The sequence below is a fragment of the Podarcis raffonei genome, chromosome 15 (assembly GCF_027172205.1).
Source record: "Podarcis raffonei isolate rPodRaf1 chromosome 15, rPodRaf1.pri, whole genome shotgun sequence".
Taxonomy (NCBI): Eukaryota; Metazoa; Chordata; class Lepidosauria; order Squamata; family Lacertidae; genus Podarcis; species Podarcis raffonei.
The window spans coordinates 5,136,546-5,158,052 of NC_070616.1; the positions used below are offsets into that span (position 1 = coordinate 5,136,546).

A 21,507-nucleotide genomic window follows, 5' to 3' on the forward strand; every position below is an offset into this window, starting at 1 on the left:
ATGCATTCAAAGGGGAGGGAAAGAATAACGTTTCCAAAGCCGATTGTAGCTGCTGGGACGCAAGTCCTCCCTTGTATCACACCCCCAATCTTTAAAAATCAACCGCGATCGCTTCTCTTTTCCACGTCATCAGTTCACCAAACAAGTTGGAGAAGCCCTGATTATCCATATCCACCATGGACACTCCTTGGTGTTATTTGAACAAGTAAAATCAAACAAGGAGTGTCCATACTGAATATGGATAACCACCAGGGGCAAGAATTAGGATGGTAATCTATTTGGTACCAGGTTGATATATTGCCCTTGGTTGTACAGATATTGGGAGAATCCTGATGAAAATGGAAACAGGAGTGAAAATTGCCAATGTTCACTTATACGTCCCATGTCTCAAATGGAAATGAATCTCGTGAATAGGGTTGATGTTCTCCTGCAGAAATAGCAATGGATTTTCAACCCACCGTAGCCCCAGACCACCACACCCCTGCCTCTCCCCCACAAGTTGTCTGGGCTTTCTCCAGTGTTAGTCATACTCAATCAACCCATTGAGATTAATGGACCCAAGTTAGGTCAGGTTCACTCATTTCAATTGATCTACTCTGAGCAGGACTAACATTGAATAGAATCCTCTATCCGCAATTATAGTGGAGAATTTCAAAGAGGTCATTGGCGCAAGGATCCAGAGCTCAGCTAAATAGAACACAGACAGACAGACACAGGACACACACACATTTAAAAGCAACATTTAAAAATGACAGGATTTTAGAAACCTACCTTCCAGCTTTAGTAATGATCATTTCTGTGCCAGCTTCGTGAAATTTCTTCCATAGTTCTTTCTCATGCAGGTACACCTTGATGTTCTCAATGGTCTTCAACAAGTCAGTCAAACAAAAAGAGAAGAAGTGAGAATGCCACAAAAACGTAAACTGAGGAAAGTCAAACAAAACACAGCTACTGAGGAAAGTCGGTTAGGCCAGACCAAGCAGTAAAGAGAAGAAACAAAATTGGATTTTGTTGTGAACTAAAGGCCAGGCTACCCGGCTGACTGCTCTGGAATTACTCCCAAATCATGCAGGCTCAGCTGTTCCTTGAGTCTAGCAAAGCCCTGTGCAGGAGCCACACATCAGCTGATCAGTGATGCCTGCAAAGCTCTTTAGGCTGAGCCAGGTCTTAAACCGCCCCACACCTGGTTCCTATATGTAAGGTTGGTGGGTGTGGCTTCGCTGAAATGGCCAAATGGGGAAGCCTAGGAGGACCTAATTATACCCACAAACCAGAGGTTCCCCACCCCTGAGGTAGAGGGGGTGGGGCTGTGCATGCCAACCCCAGCTCGACCCATGCAGTCCCACCCACTCCACCCCTGACCTTTCTGCTCATGGGACAGTTTGAAGTGGCAGCGGGGGGCGGTGCGGTTAAGTGCATCAACTCAACATGAGAAGCGCTCTGGTGTGAAGACAGAGGCTGGAGGATAGGTTTGCACACATGGCCCCACAGTCATCGTCATAAGTACACAGCAAATGTCCTTGTGTCACATCAAGATGTGACCATCAGACTTTTTCAACCACTGCAAGCCCGTGGCAATGAGAAGATCCCACAGCACCCGATCCCAGTCCGCTGTTTCTACAAGCTTCCCTGCTTACCCCTATGTCTATAATTTCGCCTGCCGTCATTGCCATTTTAAGCACTGCATACAGAAGTTCCCTGGTTCGGTTCTTATCACCCCCTGTTTTCATTTATAGTTATTTATTTACTTTAAGCATCAGGTAGCAGCTGATGGAACAGACTTCTGAATCAGAGACCCTGGAGAGCTTCTTCCAATCAGGGCAGACAAAACTGAGTTAGATGGACAAAATAGTCTGGCCTGGGGTAAAAGAGGTGTCTGTGGTCCTTTCTAAAAATTCACACCCTTAAGAATATCTCTTGGAATTAAAAGCAAGTGCCTGTACAGTTTGCACATGTTTACTGAAAAGTCCAACTACATTAAGTGAGGCTTAGTTACCTTTTCAGGTAGGTAGGAAAGCTTGAGGTTGTGAAGATAGAGGCTCAACCTGAGGCCACCTATAGAGTCTATAGCTCACTAACCAGATCTAATCAGCTGACTAGATTGACCAAAGACCAAAAGAAGCCTCTCATTGGTTGACTTCACTGAAATCTGCTTTTCCCTCCATTTAATGGCTGGTGACTTGTATTTTACTTTAAGATCAATTTTCTTTGACTTTTCATAATCTGCTGGTAATTTGTCTTTGCTTTTCCTCCCCCTCCCTCCCCAAATAATTAGCTATCAATCATCAGAGCAAACAAGAGTTAAAACTGAGCTTCAGGGCTTGAGGCATAATTGTTATTACTTAAATGCATGTTGAATTTATAACACAACTGGTTTGGGTTTTTTAAAATATAATTTCAGGAGCAAATGCAGGCTCCCTCTCAGTTTCACCTCTCAGCTTTATTATTATACGACTGGTTATAATTCTGATACAGGAAAGTTGTCAACACTTTATAAAAACACACTTACTAAACAGATTTAGCCAATCAGGAGCCAGGGTGGATTTGCAAGGAAATTTACAATCTTTCTCCCCCTTTTGGCAGAAAGGTACACAATTACATTTAATTATTGCATAAAAATGGCAGGATCTATAACTCTCTTTTTAAAGAAAAAAACAAAACCAACAACCCCAAAAAAGTGATTACAATAAATAATTTGGCATATAATACTACTGTGTGGTCAGAACTGGTTTTTTTTCTAGCAAGGTTAGCAAACAAACCACATGGTTAAAACCAAACAAAAACAAGGAAGATGGTACAGGTTTTTAAGTCAGGGTTTGCCCCCCCCCCCAAAAAGTGAATTAAAAATACTCCATTCTTGTAAATCCTGGGAGCCAGTACAGTGAGTTAAGTGTGTCAAACCTGGAGGGGGGAAGGGGGACCTGTGTTCAAATTCCCTCTCAGCCATGCAGCACACTTAGGTGACCATGGACCTTGCCCCCATATATCTCAAACTATAACCTGAATACAGTGGTACCTCTGGTTACGAACTTAATTCATTCCAGAGGTCCATTCTTAGGCTGCAACTGTTCTTATCCTGAGGCGTGCTTTCGCTTATGTGGCCTCTGGCGCACGATTTCCGTTCGCATCCTGGGGCAAAGTTCGCAACCAACAGCAGCTACTTCCGGGTTAGCGGAGCTCGTAACTTGAAGCGTCTGTAACCAGAAGCGTTCATAAACAGAGGTACCACCGTATTAGGGTTGTTGTGATGATAAAATGAATGGCGGATAATGGTGTATGGCACAGTCAGCTCCTTGGAGGAAAGGTGGGATATAAACACAATAAATAAATATATTATGACCCCTAAGAATCGTCCATAGAGGGGATTTTAATACCCAGTGTTTCTGTACAGGTCTCTATCATGGGTGTGCCTTCTCATTCAAAAGATCTAAGCCCATGCAGAGAAGCAACAGGTAGCCTCCTCTGAGGACCAACCGTTCTGCCACATCTCTGGGAGTGATGGAGCGATCCACACCCAATGCAGAGCTGCAGTGAAATGGCCTGCCACCAACAGAGGCTCACTGGAGGAAAACAGCAAGCACAAAGCCATCACTCATGCAGAGAACCAACATGTGACCATCTCTGAAGGAGAACCATTCTTTGGAGCCTCTGCACTGGAACGACCCAATGAGCTAATCACACTCAAAACAGACACCGTTTTGAGCAGAAGCAGCCACAGAGCATTAAGTTATGCAGAGATACTACAGGGCAGCCTCCTCCATTGGGAAGGCGATTTTGGTGCACAGGAGACTTTAATAACTACATTTGTGTTTCGGAACAACTGCTTTAAGCAGACAAAACCAAATACAATCAGGAGCTTATTATATCAGGGAAGGGTGTCAAGCATGAGCTTTAGGAGCATAAGAGCCCTGCTGGATCAGGCCAAAGGCCCGTCTAGTCCAACACTTTTTTTCACACAGTGCCCAGCCAAATGCCCATGGGAAGCCTGCAGACAGGACCAGGGTGACACAGAACTCTTTCCCTTCTTGTGTATTCCAGCAGCAGGTATTCTGAGGCATATTGCCTCCCAACCACGGAAGGAGAACATAGACACATTGGCTAGTAGCCACTGATAGCTTTATCCTCTGTGAATTTGTCTAATCCTCTTTTGAAGCCATACAAGTTGGTGGCTATAATTTCCTCCTATGGGAGCAGTTCCATAGTTTAATTGCGCCCAGTATGAAGGACTCTCCTTTTGCCTCTCCTGAATCTGTCAGAAATCATTGTGTGGGTGTGAATTCTAGTACAGTGGTATTTTGGTTGTCAAACTTAATCTGTTCCAGGAGTCCATTCGACTCCTGGAACCGTTCGAAAACCAAGGCGCAACTTCCGATTCGCTGCAGGAGCCTCCTGCACTCAATTGGAAGCCATGGAAGCTGCATCGGACATCCGGCTTCCAAAAAACGTTCACAAACCAGAACACACACTTCCAGGTTTGCGGCGTTCGGTTTGTTTGGGAGCCAAGCCGTTCAACAACCAAGGTACCACTGTATTATGAGAGGAGGGGGGAAACCTCTCTCTATCCACTTTCTTTACACCATGCCTAAACAGACTCATTTAAACATGCTGCATACCTGCTCTGGATCTGGACCCTGGGGGCTGTTCAGAGGCGTACTGCTGACTCCTGCTACACCCAGAACAGGGGAACCGGTTGTGGTTTCAGAATGGCCAGGGGCCTGGGGCGCAGCAAATCCATCCTCCGGCTCAGACAAACTTTTCTCCTGGAGCATTTCCTAAAAGAAAAGAAAAGAAAACAAGGGGTTTTCAGTCAGTTGGGTAATTTCCTCTCAAATTCCACAAGTGAATATTCCAGACTTTTAGAAGACATCTGAAGGCAGCCCTGTTTAGGGAAGCGTTTAATTTTTAATAGAGTATTGTATTTTAATATTCTGTTGGAAGCCGCCCAGAGTGGCTGGGGAAACCCAGTCAGATGGGCGAGGTATAAATAATAATAATTATTATTATTATTATTATTATTATTATTATTATTATTATTTTATTATTATTGTTGTTGTTGTTCCATATAGCTCCAAAAGTGTTTCCCTACAGTCAGGATGGGGAATCTCTGTTGTAGACAATAGAGACCCCTGTGGAACCTTAAATGAAACACCTCCCCCACTTAGGCTCATAATTAGGAGGAGAAAACGGAACAATTTCCCTGTAAAAAATAAACAGCTCAGTTAATTCCAAGCCCAATTTTGAGCCAGATCAGACCCTGTTGTATCCACTGAATGTCATCAAGAGCACAATCGAGTCTCAACTGCCCACATTCTCCCACCTTGTTGCTGTAACTCCACCAGCAGCAGAGGAAGGAAAGTTTCCCACTCCTTCTGGCACCGGGTTGCTGCAGCTGCAAGCCACATGCAAGCAACATACTGGGAAATGTAATTTTCCCAGGGCTCCCAACATCTGCAAGGAGAGTGGAGCTGACCTTCCTTATATATTAAAAATCTCACCTAGATAAGAACTCACAGGGTCACAATTCTCGTGTCCTATTTGAGGTGAACATTGCAATCATCAAAACCCACTTTTCTGAGACCAAGTTTTTTTTTATTCCTGTATCATCAATAATTAAGCCTTATTTCAGATTATTGCGTCTGTCAAAGTTGACTCTCTATCCTATGAAAGATCTGCCCACAATAAACAGACAAATCTATATATATATATATATATATATATATATATATATATATATATATCTGACCCTGGTTTTAAAACAAGGAATCCACATATGAAGCGAGTGTAGGATCTCAAACGAAGAAATGCAGAGCTTGGTGGGCTATTTGATAGAAACCATAACACGTGAATTGGTTCAAAATTACTGAACTTTGTTCTGCCGCTGAGTTCGTTTCCTTCTGCCCTCTCTTATCTTCTCCCATCTCTAAACTCTTCAGCAGTATGAAGAATATTCTATTCCCACGCTAGTCTTGCCAAGCATCACATTTTCCTCAACATGAAAAACATGGCGGTCTTTTCCGGTGTTACAGGAACGTCACTCTATCCTGAGTCGAGAAGCATTTTGGACAGACCTTTTTATGCAAGGAAAATTCCACAGAACAAAACCATAGACGTGGCTGCAGTGAAACTGGAGCCCAAATCCATAGAATGAATAAGAATCATCATTAATCTGGCCCTATTTCTGAGATCGTGCCCAACTTTACTCCACAAGGAACGCAGGCTGAGGGGTAATGAAGTGGAGAAAGAGAGGGAAAGTGGGAAGGTGGTAACACCAGCACTCAATCCCAAAGAATGGCAATCGTGGGGGGGGGGTTCCCATTCCCAAAGTCTATAGTTTAAGCCTTAAATGTAAATAGGCGAACACAGCCCTGATACTGATAAAGAAAAGAGTTTGTGAACAAACACCTTCACTTCAAAAGCCACAGTTCAGCCACATCCACCACACAACCTGTTATAAGGGCAGGTCTCTGCAAAGTGTACCTCCACAAACTAGACATGTTTTATAGCCAGCCAGGTACTTGTCAACCACCACTCATCCACCCCTGTTCATACAAGCCCAGACTCAAAATACCTAGTGGGCACGGGTTTCTCAAACACAAGTCATGCCAGATGAATCTCAATTCTTTTTTGGATAGAGTTACAAGCTTGGTGGATCAGGGGAATGCTGTGGGCATAATATATCTTGATTTCAGTAAGACCTTTGACAGCGTCCCTCATTATATTCTTGTGAAGAAGCTGGTAAAATGTGGGCTGGACAAAGTAACTGTTAGGTGGATTTGTAGCTGGTTGACTGACCCAACCCAAAGAGTGCTCACTAACAGTTCTTCATCATGCTAAAAAGGGTGGCAAGCTGGGTGCCACAGGGTTCTGTCTTGGGCCCGTTATTTTTCAACATCTTTACAAAGGACTTGGATGAAGGTTTTGAGGAAACCCAGCCAGATGGGTGGAGTATAAATAAAATTTATTATTATTATTATTATTATTATTATTATTGGGATGTTCATCAAATCTGCAAATGATGCCAAACTGGGAGGGGTGGCCATTTTTGTGGAAGACAGAATCAGGATTCAAGATGACCTTAACAGACTGGAGAACTGGGCTAAAACTAACAAAATGAATTTCAATAGGGACAAATGCAACACTTATGCAGGAATAACCAGCTATACAAATATAAGATGAGGAACACCTTGCTTTCCAGTTGTCCATGTGAAAAGGTTGCTGGGGTCTTAATAGACCACAAGCATAATATGAGTCAACAGTGTGATGCAGCAGCAAAAAAAACCCCTAATGCTATTACAGGTTGCATCAACAGATTAGTTTCCAGATCAAGGGAAGTAATAATCCCGCTATATTCTGCCTTGGTCAGACCCCACGTGGAGTCCTGTGTCCAGTTCTGGGCACCATAATTTTAAAAGGATATTGACAAGCTGGAACGTATGCAGAGGACAACCAAGATGATCAAGGGTCTGGAAGCCAAGCCTTGTGAGGAACGGCTATGGGAATTTGATATGTTTAGATTGTTGAAGAGGAGACTTAGAGGGGCTGTCACATGGAGAATGGAGCAAGCTTGTTTTCTCCTGCTCCATAGGGTAGGACCCAAACCAATGGCTTCAAGTTACAAGAAAGGAGGTTCTGGCTGAAAACCAGGAAAAACTTTCTTACAGTAAGAGCTGTTCGACAGTGGAATAGACTCCCTCAGAAGGAAGTGGCCTCCTCTTCATTGCAGCTCTTTAAGCAGAGGTTGGATGACAATCTGTCATGGATGCTTTAGTAAAGATTCCTGCATTGCAGGACTAGAGGACCTCTGTGGTCCCTACCAACTCTGTGGTTCTGTTATTCTAAACCATACATGGCTGGTGGCCTTTGCCAAGCATGGTGGGTTGCTTGCGAGTCAGGTCAGACTCTATGAGAGGGAAGAGTTTCCCAGACATGACCACTGACAGCTTGAGGATCCCATTTGGCATAAATTAATCTTAACTCCATCCAGGAAGGCTTGAGGTTTGGCACCTCTTTTTAAACCACAAATTCCCAAGGTCCAGTTCTAGCTAGGATCCATCAATTTTGGTTTCTCGTTTTTCCAATCTTATAATCAGTTTGTCCCAATCCCACATGAGATTGCCAGCGTGCCTTTTTAAAAATAATAATAATTCTGCATGAAAATCGATACGCATTTTGCAAAGGCATTTCTCCTAATGCACATTTTTCTGCAAGCAATTTCCCAAGGCAGTAATGCATTTTTATACATTATTTTCACTGATATATAGTTTTGTCCACAGTCTTCCCCAACATGTGCTTTTCCTGTAAAGGGGAAAAAATGATTCGAGGACTGCATCAAAAAATAGGGAGAGGTGCAACTTTCTAAGTATAGCCGCATTTCGGTATGTGCATTGGTTCAGGAAGCACAAATGAGAAGCGTTTGCATTAAAAAGTGAACCGAATGAATTTCTCCCCAATCCCTCGTTCTAACCCAAGCAAAACCAAAAGCTGATTGCTTGCCTTAGTGTTGCTCCTTGCTGCATTGTTTTTAATGTGGTATTTTGGGGGTTGTTGCATAATACATTTATTAATTAAGCTGCTCCAGGCCCTGGGTGAGCAGAATATGAGAAGAGATGTAGCTCAGCGGCAAAGCCTTGTGTGTAGAAGGTCCTGGGTTCAATCCTCAGCATCTTTGGGTAGGGATGGCAACGTCCCCTATCAGGAACCCAGGAGAGACACTGCCAGTCAGTGTAGGGACCATACTAAGCCAGACCGACCAGTGGCATAGGACGGCTTTGTTTGTAGAGCCTGGCTGGCCAGTTTTGTAGCGGCAAGATTCCTGCACAGAGCAAGGGGATTGGACTAAATAGTCTTCAATACCTCCTTCCAACTCTGAAATTCGAAAATTCAATGTCTTGATCCATTGCCATTCATTCACAGGAACATAAAGACCTGCCTTATACTGAGATAGACTATTGGTCCATCTTGCTCCATATTGTTTACACTGACTGGCAGAAGCTCTCGCTAGCGTTCCAGACTAGGGGTCTTGCCCTACCTAGAGATGCCTGGGGTTGAACCCGAGGCCTGTCACTGAGTTGCAGCCCTTCACATGAGATTCGTTGCTTGCTGCTACAAATGAAGAAGGGATGGGCTTGCACATATGAATGCCCTCTCCTAACTACCAGCTCACTCACCCCCAACATAGTATAGCTAAAGTATACTTAAGAATGCAGCTTTAGACTATGATCCTAACCACATGGTGTTGAAAGTGAGGCAGGAACAAACAGCACAGGAGACTGACCAAACATCGTAAGTGAGCAAATGTGTTCAGCCACAAGAACATCAGAAGGGTCTGAGCCAAAGGCCCATCAAGCCCAGCATTTTCTTCTTACAGCGGCCCTCATAGGAAACCCACAAGCTGGACAGCAGCACTCTCTAACTTGTGATTCCCAGCAGCTAACATTGTATAGGTAAAGGTAAAGGGACCCCTGACCAATAGGTCTAGTTGCGGCCGACTCTGGGGTTGCGGCGCTCATCTCGCTTTACTAGCCAAGGGAGCCGGCGTACAGCTTCCAGGGCATGTGGCCAGCATGACTAAGCCGCTTCTGGCGAACCAGAGCAGCGCACGGAAATGGCGTTTACCTTCCCGCCAGAGCAGTACCTATTTATCTACTTGCACTTTGACATGCTTTCAAACTGCTAGGTTGGCAGGAGCAGGGACCGAGCAACGGGAGCTCACCCTGTCGCAGGCATTCGAACAGCCGACCTTCTGATCAGCAAGTCCTAGATTCTGTGGTTTAACCCACAGCACCACCCGCGTCCCATGGTATACAGGTACATAAACATACTAGAAACTGCCTTATATGCAAGTCAGACCACTGGTCATTGAACACTGTCTACACTGATCAGCAGCCACAGCTCTCCAAGATTTCAGACACAAATATTCCTAACTCTACCTGGGGGTACCAGGGATTGAACCTAGGATATCCAGGATGCAAAGCAGATGCTCTACATAAGAGCTACATACTGCAGCTTGATCAGGCCGAGAACCAAGAGGTGGTCCTATACTGTATAGCTGCTGCTTCCTGCTTGGGTTCCCCTGGTCTGAAGAACTCCTCTGTGCGGGATAAAGCAGCGGTGGTGAACCCATGGTGCACAGGTCACATTTGGCCCATGCATCTGTTTCTGGTGGCCTGGCAAAGTGTTTGGCTGCTAAACAGACTCTTCCTTCCCTTACACCACCCCATCACCTTTGTGCCCTTGGAACCTTGTCTGCCTGCTCTAAATCCCAACACCTAGGTTATTTGGACCACACTAGCTAGTAGGAGTCTATTTAGCACCCTATACCCCCACTAGGTAGAGAGAAAGAAAGAAAGAAAGAAAGAAAGAAAGAAAGAAAGGCAAACCGATTGCATGTCTACTTGACTACTGCATGCCACAAAGGCCAGGTGGGCATCTCCAGTAGGAAAAGACACATGTCTGGGAAAAGACACATGTCTGAACTCCAGGAAAGCCACCATCAGTCAGCAAAGACTAGGGATGGAGAAACTGTGCCCTACCAGATGTTGCTAGACTCCAGCTTCCAACATCCCTGACGATGAACTGTGTTGAATGGGACTCGTGGGAGCTGCAATCCATCTGGGAGGAGCCACAAGTTCCTTATTCCTGGAGCAGGCAATTCTGAGTTGGATTGGAAGAGTGGTCTGACAGTCTGCAGCAACTTCCTACGTCCCTGTGCTCCTATCCCCCCACCACCCCGCAACTGTTGCAAAGGATTTTGGGGCATATTCTAATTTCACCCACCACTCCAACCAACGCTATCAGACCTCACTGTTGCTCTAGAGATGTTGGGAAGGCTGGTCTTCTCACTGAGGAGCCCTTGCTGAGCTGCTGAAGAACCTCAGTTTTATCCCAGAAGGAATATAGTTGGAAGAATATTGCCCTAGATATTTGGGGGCGGGGGGGTCACCTTCTCACACAGCGATACATGAGTAAAGTCCCACTGAAATCAATGGGGCTTCCATCTAATACAGAATAACGTTATGAGACTCTTAGGAAAGCACCAAGGAAGAGAAAGTGAAGGTTTGTGGGATGGGGGCCGAGGTATTAAAGACTGGGATAGGCTTCCAAGGAAAATGACATCATTTACCCATGCATCCTCAACACACACACACAGAGAGAGAGAGAGAGAGAGAGAGAGAGAGAGAGAGTTTGGTTCACATTGTATCCAAATTCATTTTGGTTCAAAGCCAGTTGGGAACTCGCTCAGTCTAATCTCATGGAACAGAAGTGGCTAGACTCCCTAATGGATATAAGCCGTAGGCCCCAGAGTGAGCCAACACATAGCTTTTTATCTTTGTGTCTTTTACTAAGTTCTTGCAACTTCTTTCATAATGGCCCTTGAGATCCCCCCCCCCAATTCAAATACTTTGGAAGTTCAAGAGACCAAAATTCTAACAAACAATGCCATTTTTCCTCCCCTAAAATCAAATTTAGATAGCATAAAATGTGGTGTTGTTGTTTTTAAAGAAAAGCTGTTAAGAGTTACATAGATGCATCATTACCCACCCATTAGCGATACCGATTCCCCCTTAAAATTTTATAATTCCAGGACTTTTCCTCCATTTTCTGTATCAGTGCACGCTGGCTGAGCATGAGCTGTTTTTCAAGACTTTGGTGAAAAACATCAGTGGCAGTATTATATGGTAGGGAGAGATGCTCTTTGGTTTGAGGAAAGCAGAAGACCTTTTGTGTGTGTTGTTGAGCCTCTAACATCTCCTTGGAAACACCTTTCTCCCCTCTCCCTTTAAATACATGGACTGTGTTGATTATATTATTGCAACTGCTGTACAATAATATCTATTTTCAGTCTGGGAATTACTTATTTTTAACAGCTTCAGGAGGTGACCCATATGAACTGAATACCAGTGGCTGTTCTTGGGAACGTAAAGAAATGGACCCCGTTTTTCACCTCTCTTCCACTTAGGTTTGCCAACTAACCAGAAAAAATGGCTTGGCCTGCTCCTGCTCTTTTAACAGCAAGTGCAAGGCGAAGGTTTCCACAACCATGGAGACGCACATGATTACCTGGTTATGCCTTTAGATCATACTACCATTAACAGCACAGCAGACTTAACAAATTAAAAATAACCCTCCCAAATTTTACCAAGTCTATTGTTTTTCTACAGATCTCCCTGCCCAGGCATAGGCAAACTCAGCCCTCTAGATGTTTTTGGGACTACAACTCCCATCATCCCTGACCACTGGTCCTGTTAGCTAGGGACGATGGGAGTTGTAGTCCCAAAACATCTGGAGGGCCGAGTTTGCCTATGCCTGTCCCTGCCTCTTCCCAAATCTGGAGACAGCTTAAGAGTTTCCAGCCAGCTAAGGCTGGTCATCATTACTAAATCCCACTGAAGGAAGCAACCAGATTTTAGTTACTCTTAACTTGTTCTATTGGTTTCAGAAAGACTTCCACGACAATCCTAAACACACTTACTAGGGGGTCCCACTGAGTAGTGTGCACAGGATAAGCCTATTAACATCATGCAGAAAATAACAATTACCACAAATTCAAAAGCCACAGAAAGGCAATGTGGTTATTTGGGGTGTTGAAAAGAATGCCACAAAATAGTAAGCAAGTCTTATGGTTCAGTTGAAGAAGGGTCCTGGATAGCTCAAAAGCTTGCTTGTTTTGTTCCAGGTTTTGTTTTTGTGTTTTTTTGCAGCATTTTAGTTGGTCCTCAAAATAAGATACTACTTGACTGTAACTTCTGGATTTTTCCTAACAGATGAGCATGCCTACTTCTGATTTTTGTATGGTCACCGGGATTTAAGTTTAGCTCGACTGGAGCCAAGCATTTTTAAGAGAGTTTCAAGTAGTATCGCCGCCCATGGCTCGGGTTATTTTGTCCTATTGTTATCTCCGGGCAAATTGACTTTGGGAATGACATCAGACTTGTGAGACCTGCATTGCAAGATGCAAAAGCACCATGTACATGCAAAAGAGGTCCTCCTTTCACATCGCCCTTCAACTTTATACATATTCTCCTAATTTTGTCCTGCATTATAAAGAAATGACAGTTTTAAAATTCCCTTTACCCCTGATTTCCCAAGAGGGTACCCAAATCATTCATTGGCTTTGAAGGATATTTTTAAAAGCATCTCCCACACCCCAGTTGCCAGCAAACTGGGTCACAGACATAGAGGTCTTCTAAGCTAAGGAACATAAATTCAGAAATTATACACCTCGACTGCATGATATATATTTTTCTGTAGTGTTAGGGAATAAACAGCAAATACAAGAGGGCATTCAGATAGGCTAGCTTTGAATTAACATATGAGGGCAATATTCAAGTTAGGGGCAGCAGCAGAGAGGCAGGAAGGAAAGACTCCTCCTCTCCCCCCCAAACCCCCCCCCACAGCTAGCCCAAAAAAACTACTTAAGCTGGGCTGCAGCTGTTCCCACTGAAAAAAGGGAGGGAAGGGTCTCAAACTGGAGCCTGTTAGAAATTCTGGCTTAAGTATGCTGAATGCAACTAGATTCCTATGCATGCTTACTTAGGAGTAACAAAGCAGGGTGTGTTAGGACTGCAGTCTTAGAAAGTGAGTTTGAGCATCACTTTTCTCGCACGTACAACAGAATCCTCTGCGTGTTTACTTACAAGTTTTTTCCTCATAGTTCAGACTTACTCCCCTTAGCACATTTAGAGCCTGAGCCTATGAACGTTTACTCAAAAGTTAAGTCCAAAAGAGACTGCAAATCTATGCACATTGATTTAGAAGTACCATTGAATTCAGCAAAATTTTCAGTGATGCTGATGGAAACCTGTAAACTTGCAAGTCCCATTCAACTCAGTGGCACTTACATGCAAGGGGGTGTTTAGGCTTCCAGGCTTACTGAGAAGTAAATTGCATTGAAATCAGAGGAATTTACTCCTAAGTAGATTTACTTTTTGAATGGCAAGAGACTGACTGGTAGTTTCTCTACCTTTCCCAGCACATTCAGATTCTTATCTTTTTCTCTTGGTTATGAAAATATGTGATTATTTTCTGCCACTGGAAGATTTAATTTTGCTGGGGAAGGCTTCCCATAATGGATAAATAGTAATATTGCGGGCATCAATCAGATCTCTTTACGAACGCCTTTTCCCATCTCAATCTGGCGACTGAGACTTCCAAACCTAAACTCATTTTCCTTCAGGTTAAAGCTGCACAGCTATGTGCAAATTTCCTCGGAGGTCTTGTTGAACTGAAGGGCGGTTTACCTTAGAGTAAGCATGTGCATTCCTCACATTCTATTTCTGAGCAAGTGGGTTTGAAGCCCCTTACTCCTGATTCTACCCTGGGATCAATGGAACTTAGAATCCATGTGAAAAACTCCCTTAATTCCCCACCAGATGAAAATACCTCCTCAGGGGCTAGCCTTGTCCACTTTAAAGATCTTTAGGGAGGCCCACAAAGATACAGGCAATCCACAAATCTGACTTAATTCTAATTTTAACCGTAATTTTACATATTGTTCCTGCTATCCGCTGGGATACCAAGGCAACACATATGTGATACATTTTTTAAAAAAAAATCCTACAAGTGTACTCCTATAGCATGCTTACTTGGAAACAAACCCATTTAAACTCCGTGATATTTACATCTGTGTATAACATGCAAAAATCTAGCCCTATTCATCAACCCCATTGGACAAGGTTTTTCCCTCGCGCCTATAGATATAAAAAGGTGTGCAAATGTTCTCGTTCATAACATTACTTAAATTAGATTCAGGGGAAGGGGAGGCTGCAATATTGCTTCCCACCCCCAATTCCTTATCTGGAGTCCATTTTAAAACTTTGGTAATAATACTAAAAACAGACGAAAAGATGTTCTGTGTAAACACCCTAACGGTGAGCCTTAGTTAAGATAAAAGGGCCTGCCTTTTCCTAACTCCGACAGTCACTGGGAAAAAAGCAATAAAGATAATACAGTGAGGGGAGGCAGACAGCTTTTCTCCCAAGTTTTACTAAGCAGATTAGAGGCAGGGTGGGGACACCCAAAAATCTAACAATAAAATGTGCTATATAAAAGATGAGCCTGAAAAAAAGATCAGATCAATTTCACTCCCATGCTGAAATTTACAAACAAATGGATTGTTTCTATTCCCGAAGCAGCACCATTAATGCAGATCTGATCCTGTGCAACTTTTACTTCAAATTAACCCCTGCTGGGTATAATAAAAATCAATAAAACACACCCCACTTCAAGTATATTTCAGTGAGGTTGGAATCCTAGCCCCAGTACAGTATATTGTAAAAGGTGGAATAAAATTATGTGACTTGCTCCTAAGTAAGCTTACAACCCTGATCTTCCTCAAAATGCAATCCTGGGAATGTTTTACTCAGAAGCAAATCCCATCATCTTCAGTGAAGCATACTCCCTAGACAGTAGCATGCTAAAGATACTTAGAAGCTTAGCCGACCCAATTCACACGTGATGTACTATCAGTATGTTGAAATGTATGTTGAAATGTAACTAAACTTTACTACAAGGAACCCATTGCATTTGCATGTGAGTCGTGTGTGTGTGTGTGTGTGTGTGTGTGTGTGTGTGTGATCTCACTTTGAAGGATGTCCTCAGACTCCAGCCCCACTAAAATAAAACTTGCACATGGTATCCTATGTGGAAATTAACCGTGCATAGATTTCAATGGGATTTGATTTTGCACCCAATGTGACCTCTCCTTACACAAAACTAGAAAAGTAAGGTGGTAAATTTAGGGTTAAAAAGTCGCTGAAATGAATGGAATTGAAAGTTGGTGAAGTCCAGCGCTTTCAGTGGAATGTGACTTAGTTGGATACCACCCTTAGGACCGGATCAAGGTGTGTGTCTGCTCAAATCAAACACCCTTCCAGATTTGTTTTTATTTGTGAGGAGGAAATCCTGCTTTCCTTAAAGCAAAGCGTGTTCATTTCATTTGGGCAGCCTGCTTAGAATCCATTTTTTAAAGGATTCCACTCACACCCTGGAGTAACTTTTGTTAATCCTAACACACCAAGACTGCACATTTTCCTGGGAGCATCTCCCATGCCTGGGAATAAGCCTCTGAACACGGGAGGTTTTACTTATGAGTAAACAACCACGGAATTTTATTTGCTTGGAAGGAAGTCACGTTGAGCTCTCAAGAGGACTTCCTTCAGGGCTCTAAAATCTTCTTAGAGTAACCTGGGACGATGCATAGCGCACAGAAGAGTCTATTTGCTTGCGACTTTATCCTTTACACGGCCGCTCGAATCGCATATCTAACATCGTTGTTATCTTACGTGCAACCCCTTGGTCCGTTTTACCTTAAACTAAGCCCCACCGAATTAAGAGAGATTTACGTACTTCAGAATGAACTTGAATAGGGTCCTGCAGATTCCAGGACGGAATCCTGCGCACGTTTACCTCTGAATTAAGTCCCTCTGATCTCAGCGAGGATTACTTCTGAGTAGACATGCATAGGAATGCACAAGACGTCCCCTCCGCTGCCCCCCCCCCAAAGTAACCTCGGATTTAAATCTGATGCACAATTTCCTACAAATCCCATTGAGTTCAACGGGGATCAAGTTCGAGTAAGTATGCACAAAGGCTGCCTCACTTCGGTCTACCCTAACAAGCTATTTATTTAAAAGAGTCTACTAGACGGTTTTACTGATTTTAGTTTAAATACGCTAGCCATGTCTCCCTTTCAAAACGCCGCCCTGGTCGTAAGAAGGTGAGTTCACCGGCTTACAGCAACACCTCGGTAGGCTTTTCTCATAAGAAAGTCCAATTGAAATCAAGGTGACTCTTACTTTCAAATAAATGTGGCCCTCTGGGTTGGGGGGGCTGTCACGTGTCAGTCATGGGGGTACAATCCAGAAGCTACCTAAAGTGTCTGATGGGCCACTGATTCACGCCTCCTGTGTAAACACAAGACACCAAAGCCCTGTTGATTTTAGAGCAATTTATTCCAGAGTAAATAAGGAAGATCCCCCTTTTGAAAACACGTTATTGAACGCCTTTCATGTCGCGCTCTCTCCCCCTGTTGTTCTCACCGCCGCAAAATCCGCTGTGTTTCCCCACCAATTTAAATCACAAAACAAAACCCCACCAATTTAAATCACATGCAAATATAAACGGGGGGGGGGGGCGTTTCCTCTGGAGTAAAAATCTTACCAAACTCAAGGGAGCGTCCTTCTGGGTAAAACACGCTTTAAGGTGGCTTGTGTGTGTGTTTGGATCATTCAAGAGTGTGAAGTTCTTAAACAAAACCTGGGGTAGAGGGTTGCCCCATATTTAGCAGCCGGCGGGACTTAGTCTAAGTAAACATGCCTGCTATGATCAGGCAGCGTAATCCGATGCTCTGCCTGTTTATTTCGGAAGTAACTGCGCATAGGGGTTGCAGCCTGAATTGAGAGTTAGTTAAAAAGCAATGCAACCGTTTAATTGAGCTATAATTCAAAACACACACACACATATACAAAGTTTAGTAAGCATTCCCGAGTCTTTGGGATGTGGGGGAGACGCAAGACCAAGCACTAGGAATAAACAAACTAAGCGAGTGTGATCATACTGGTAGGAGTTGACAGCAGTATAAAATCGCTCTAAAAATGCATTGAATAATGCGACCGCCGACGCCCAGCCTCTGTTCACGCGTTGCCTCGCAGTTGTGTTTTCTACCTAACACGACCAAATTTGGGTTCTAATCCTGCCCCAGACATTTCCTCGCAGCGATATTTCCGCAGGATCCAAGCGAGCTCGATGGGGTTGTATGGACTTTTCTCCCCGACGCCCCATCTAGGAGGACTGCGGCGCGGCTCTCCCTCCCTCCGACGAGCCTTTTCGCCTTTGCCCCCCAGTGAAATAAATCCCACTTTTGCCTGTCACATGCCCTTAAGTGTTGTTTTCTGGCTTTACAACTTCACCCTCACCTCCATCTTCTGTCTTTTTCTAAAACCCTATTTCTCCTTCCAAATTTACAAACATTGAACCAAGTCAGCTACGCACCCCCCCCACCCCCAGTTTCAACAGTTTTAAGAGGCGGGGTGCAGACAAAAAAGAAAAAGAAAAAGTATCCTGCAATGCAAAGGCATGGAAATTTCAAATAATAATAGATTTTGTTGTTTATGCCCACCTTTACGTTTTACGCACCATTTACTTGTAAAGAAGCCCCATTTGAACAAAGCAAGGAATGTTGCGGATCAACATCCATAGGCTTGTGTGGCATGTCAAATTGCAGGTAAACGACCCTGCAGCCTCATTTTTTTAGCGGGGGGTGGGGGAGGGAGTTTGTTTACTTAATTGTATGCACCTGAATTTTGGAAACGAAAAAGTCTCGCTGCCTGAGATTTACTTCACATAACAGAGCAGCTGTAAAGCGAATGAGGCCTAGTCAGAAACTAGGCTGCATTTGCCTCGCGTGCAGCGACCTGCGTTGGCTCCGGAAACTGTAAAACGCCGCCTGGACGCTGAGGGCGCTACCATAATCATCTCACTACAGTATTCACGTGCTCTTAGGAGGAACGCAAAAGCACCTATAGTAAGTATATATACATTAGGAGGCGGCAGAGAGAACGTCTGGGCGCTATGGGCAGGAGGCACTGGTGCGCGCATGGAAACCACCAGGAATTGCTCAGCCTTAAATGGGATCGTTCCCACTCCCCCACACACTTCCCCCCCCCATACAATATCCCTTGCAATCCTATCCGCTACTCTATGCCCGACTTTCCTGGGTCTATTGGGACTTACTTCCAGGTCAACTTGCCCAGGACGGCGCTGCAAACGGGAAACCTTCTTTGCACGCCTACTCTCACTGTTCAAGAGTCACCGGATTCAATGGCGCTCGTTTCCAAGTATCTCCCTCCATGGCGCGTCTAGGAGTGCGCCTACCTGCTGCTGAGGATATAGCATTTCTCGTCCGCAGAAAGCAGGGTGGGGTGGATGGGCCAGGCTGATGCTTTACTCCCAAGTAAGCCTGCTTGGGATCGGGGAATGAGGCCTCCCTGGATGTCTAGCTCGTCCAAAAGGCCTTAGGCTTAAAAAGGGGCGCTCTGGTGACGTCTGAGCGGCGCGATCACCAGCACGTTTAAAAACACACACGCACTTTCCTTTTTGTTTTCCTTTTCTTAAAGGAAAGGAACCATTTATCTACACACCATCCTGAAATCTCTCTTTTTTTAAGCCAGCTTTTAAAAAAACGGCGGGACAGCGAAAGAGAGTAAACTTCCCTTTGCCCACCCCCACCCCTTTTAAAAGTAGGTGCGTTGGAGTTTTATATAATGCATGCCTTGACATTTACACAAACAGGGAGGATTCTGGCTATATTTGTTTTAAAAAACAGATTTAGCCAAGCGATTTTAACAGTTTATTTCGAGAGGAAAGCTAACATGCTGCTCAAAGGGCACCCAGAGAGGTCGCTTTTATTGGGATACTTACACTGCAACCCTACAAAGGTCTACTCGCAAATAAGCCCTGTTGAGTTCAGTGGGATTTACTCTCAGGCAAGAGCGCGCATATAGGGCACAGCTATAACTACAAATCTGCTTTTCTGGGAGTAGGCCCCACTGACGCCAGTAGGACTTACTTCTGAGTTGACGTGAGTGGGATCGCCCTGTTAAGCTGCAACCCAACACGCACTTAGTCTGGAAGAAACTCAGTCCAGCTCTGCTGAGCCTGCATCTTTCTAAACCCACATGCCTACCAGGGACATTTAGGCAGCGTGCAAGGTTCCCTTATTTTAAAGGACGGTCTGTAAGGTGCTGAGGTGTGTGACACTTGTAGTTAAAATACACTGCTCGTATTTTTAAAAAACCAAAACACATAGGAAGAAGTTTTGTGGGTGTGTGTGTCTCATCATCGATATTTTAAAAGAAAATGTTCAACTTGGTTCCTCATACGTGGTGAAGGCCACCTAGAATTAGGAAGCTATTTGTTATTAAAATAATTAGAGGGAGAGGAAGAAAGTATCATTCCACCCCAAAACGTATGCCTGTTTGATTCTCAAATAAGTTACATATTTCATGCAAGTTTGGGACCAAAGACCGGAGTGAAAGAAACATTCCGCCTTAGCTGTGTAACGCGAGGCACATTTATTTACGGGCAAATGCCGGAGATTTACGTCTTCTAAATAACTTACTCCAGAGTAAGTTCACGTAGTGTGGTTGGCTTCAGAAATCCAACTCATAAAACAAATGCCAGCTGGCCACCATTGACTTGGCCAGATTTCTCTCGGCCTCAGTTTCCCCGTCTGTAACATAGTGGTGGCCTTGCTCTCTCACACACAAGCTGCTTCAAGGGCAAAACGTGGCCAGGGAAAATTATCATCCTTGATTTTAAGAACAGCGCCGTTTATATTATTGCAACTAATCATCCTATGAGGACAACAAAAACAATGCATTTGTGTTGCTACTGTTAATATTATCATGTTAGATCTTGATTGAATTAATGATCAAGTTGGATGGGGACCCGGTTGGTTGGTAGGCCCCCGTCTGTCTCTGGACACAATGGAAGACCGCGGCTTTGGAGGTGAAGTCAAACCGTTGGAGAGCTACAGCCACGACATAATTTTTTTTTTAAATGGGTAGGCCATGCTTAAGTGTCTAGATTTCCACTCAGTGCCACCACTTGGAGGATCGACCCCCACCCCCACCCGGAATATTAGAAATCTAAGGTGAGTTCCCCAGTTGTACTTGGAGCGCTGCCAGTTTCTTTTAAGTTGATTTTTACTGTAGGCTCTGCAGAAATCAGTGGGTTTAAACTTTCCAAGTTTAAAGCGTAGTTTAATATCGGAGGCTGGCGCATCTCCCCCGCCCCAACGCGCGCACACTCTTTTAAATTCCCGGGGAAACTTCTTCCTACGTCGTCTTCCCCTTCCTTCCTACTCCTCCTGTACTACAGGAGGTTCAACCTGGCCACATTGGTTCAAAAAGACTTCTCAAACAAGCGCTCTCCAAAGCGCGGACGCTTTTGTTTACACCCAGTTTCCCCAACTCCTCCCCGCCGCCCCGAAGGTAACGCGGGTTCAGATGAGTTGTCTGAAGTTCAAAGCCGAGGGTGTGGAAGGAACACCGTTTCTACGCAGGCGCCACTCCCCAGAACTTTTATGTATTAGTGGCATTAATGTTTAAGGTGTTATTCTTTCGAATCCATCTCCGTCGGGAGTCTGTGACGTTCCCGAAGTAAAGGCAGAGATGTGGCAAATGCGCATTCGCCATATATAGAGTATAGAGGGAGTTACAAAGTCCTGAAGGATAAAAAAAACCACACGCCCCTAATTTCCGACTACTATGTTGGCAAATCGATCTGGTCGTCTTTTTTGTCTTTTTTTTTTTTAAGAACCGTTTTCAAAATACTTTCTCTTTCTGCTTCTAAATGGGTTTTTATTCCCACCTCCCAAGATCTCCATCTATTGCATAAAGTTGCAGGTCTTTGAACTCTTTTTGATTAGAACATGCTTTCTTAGGGGGGGGAAGGCCTTTCAAAATGATAATTTACTTTTTTGAAATGTGATATATAGCAACATTA

General features: G+C 44.1%; 1 protein-coding gene across 6 annotated transcripts in view; it reads right to left on the minus strand.

The window, feature by feature from the left end:
- TBX4 (T-box transcription factor 4) overlaps window positions 1-21,507 on the minus strand; it is a 100,158-nt gene that overhangs the window by 41,410 nt on the left and 37,241 nt on the right. For 5 of the 6 annotated variants that reach the window (XM_053367678.1, XM_053367680.1, XM_053367683.1 and 2 more), the window contains 2 exons: window positions 4,614-4,772; window positions 772-866 (listed from right to left, as the gene is read on the minus strand). In XM_053367678.1, the coding sequence (XP_053223653.1) occupies window positions 772-866; window positions 4,614-4,772 (254 nt within the window). Of the gene's footprint in view, window positions 1-771; window positions 867-4,613; window positions 4,773-18,732; window positions 19,016-21,507 lie in introns of those variants that run through there. The other variant, XM_053367682.1, reaches the window with a different exon arrangement.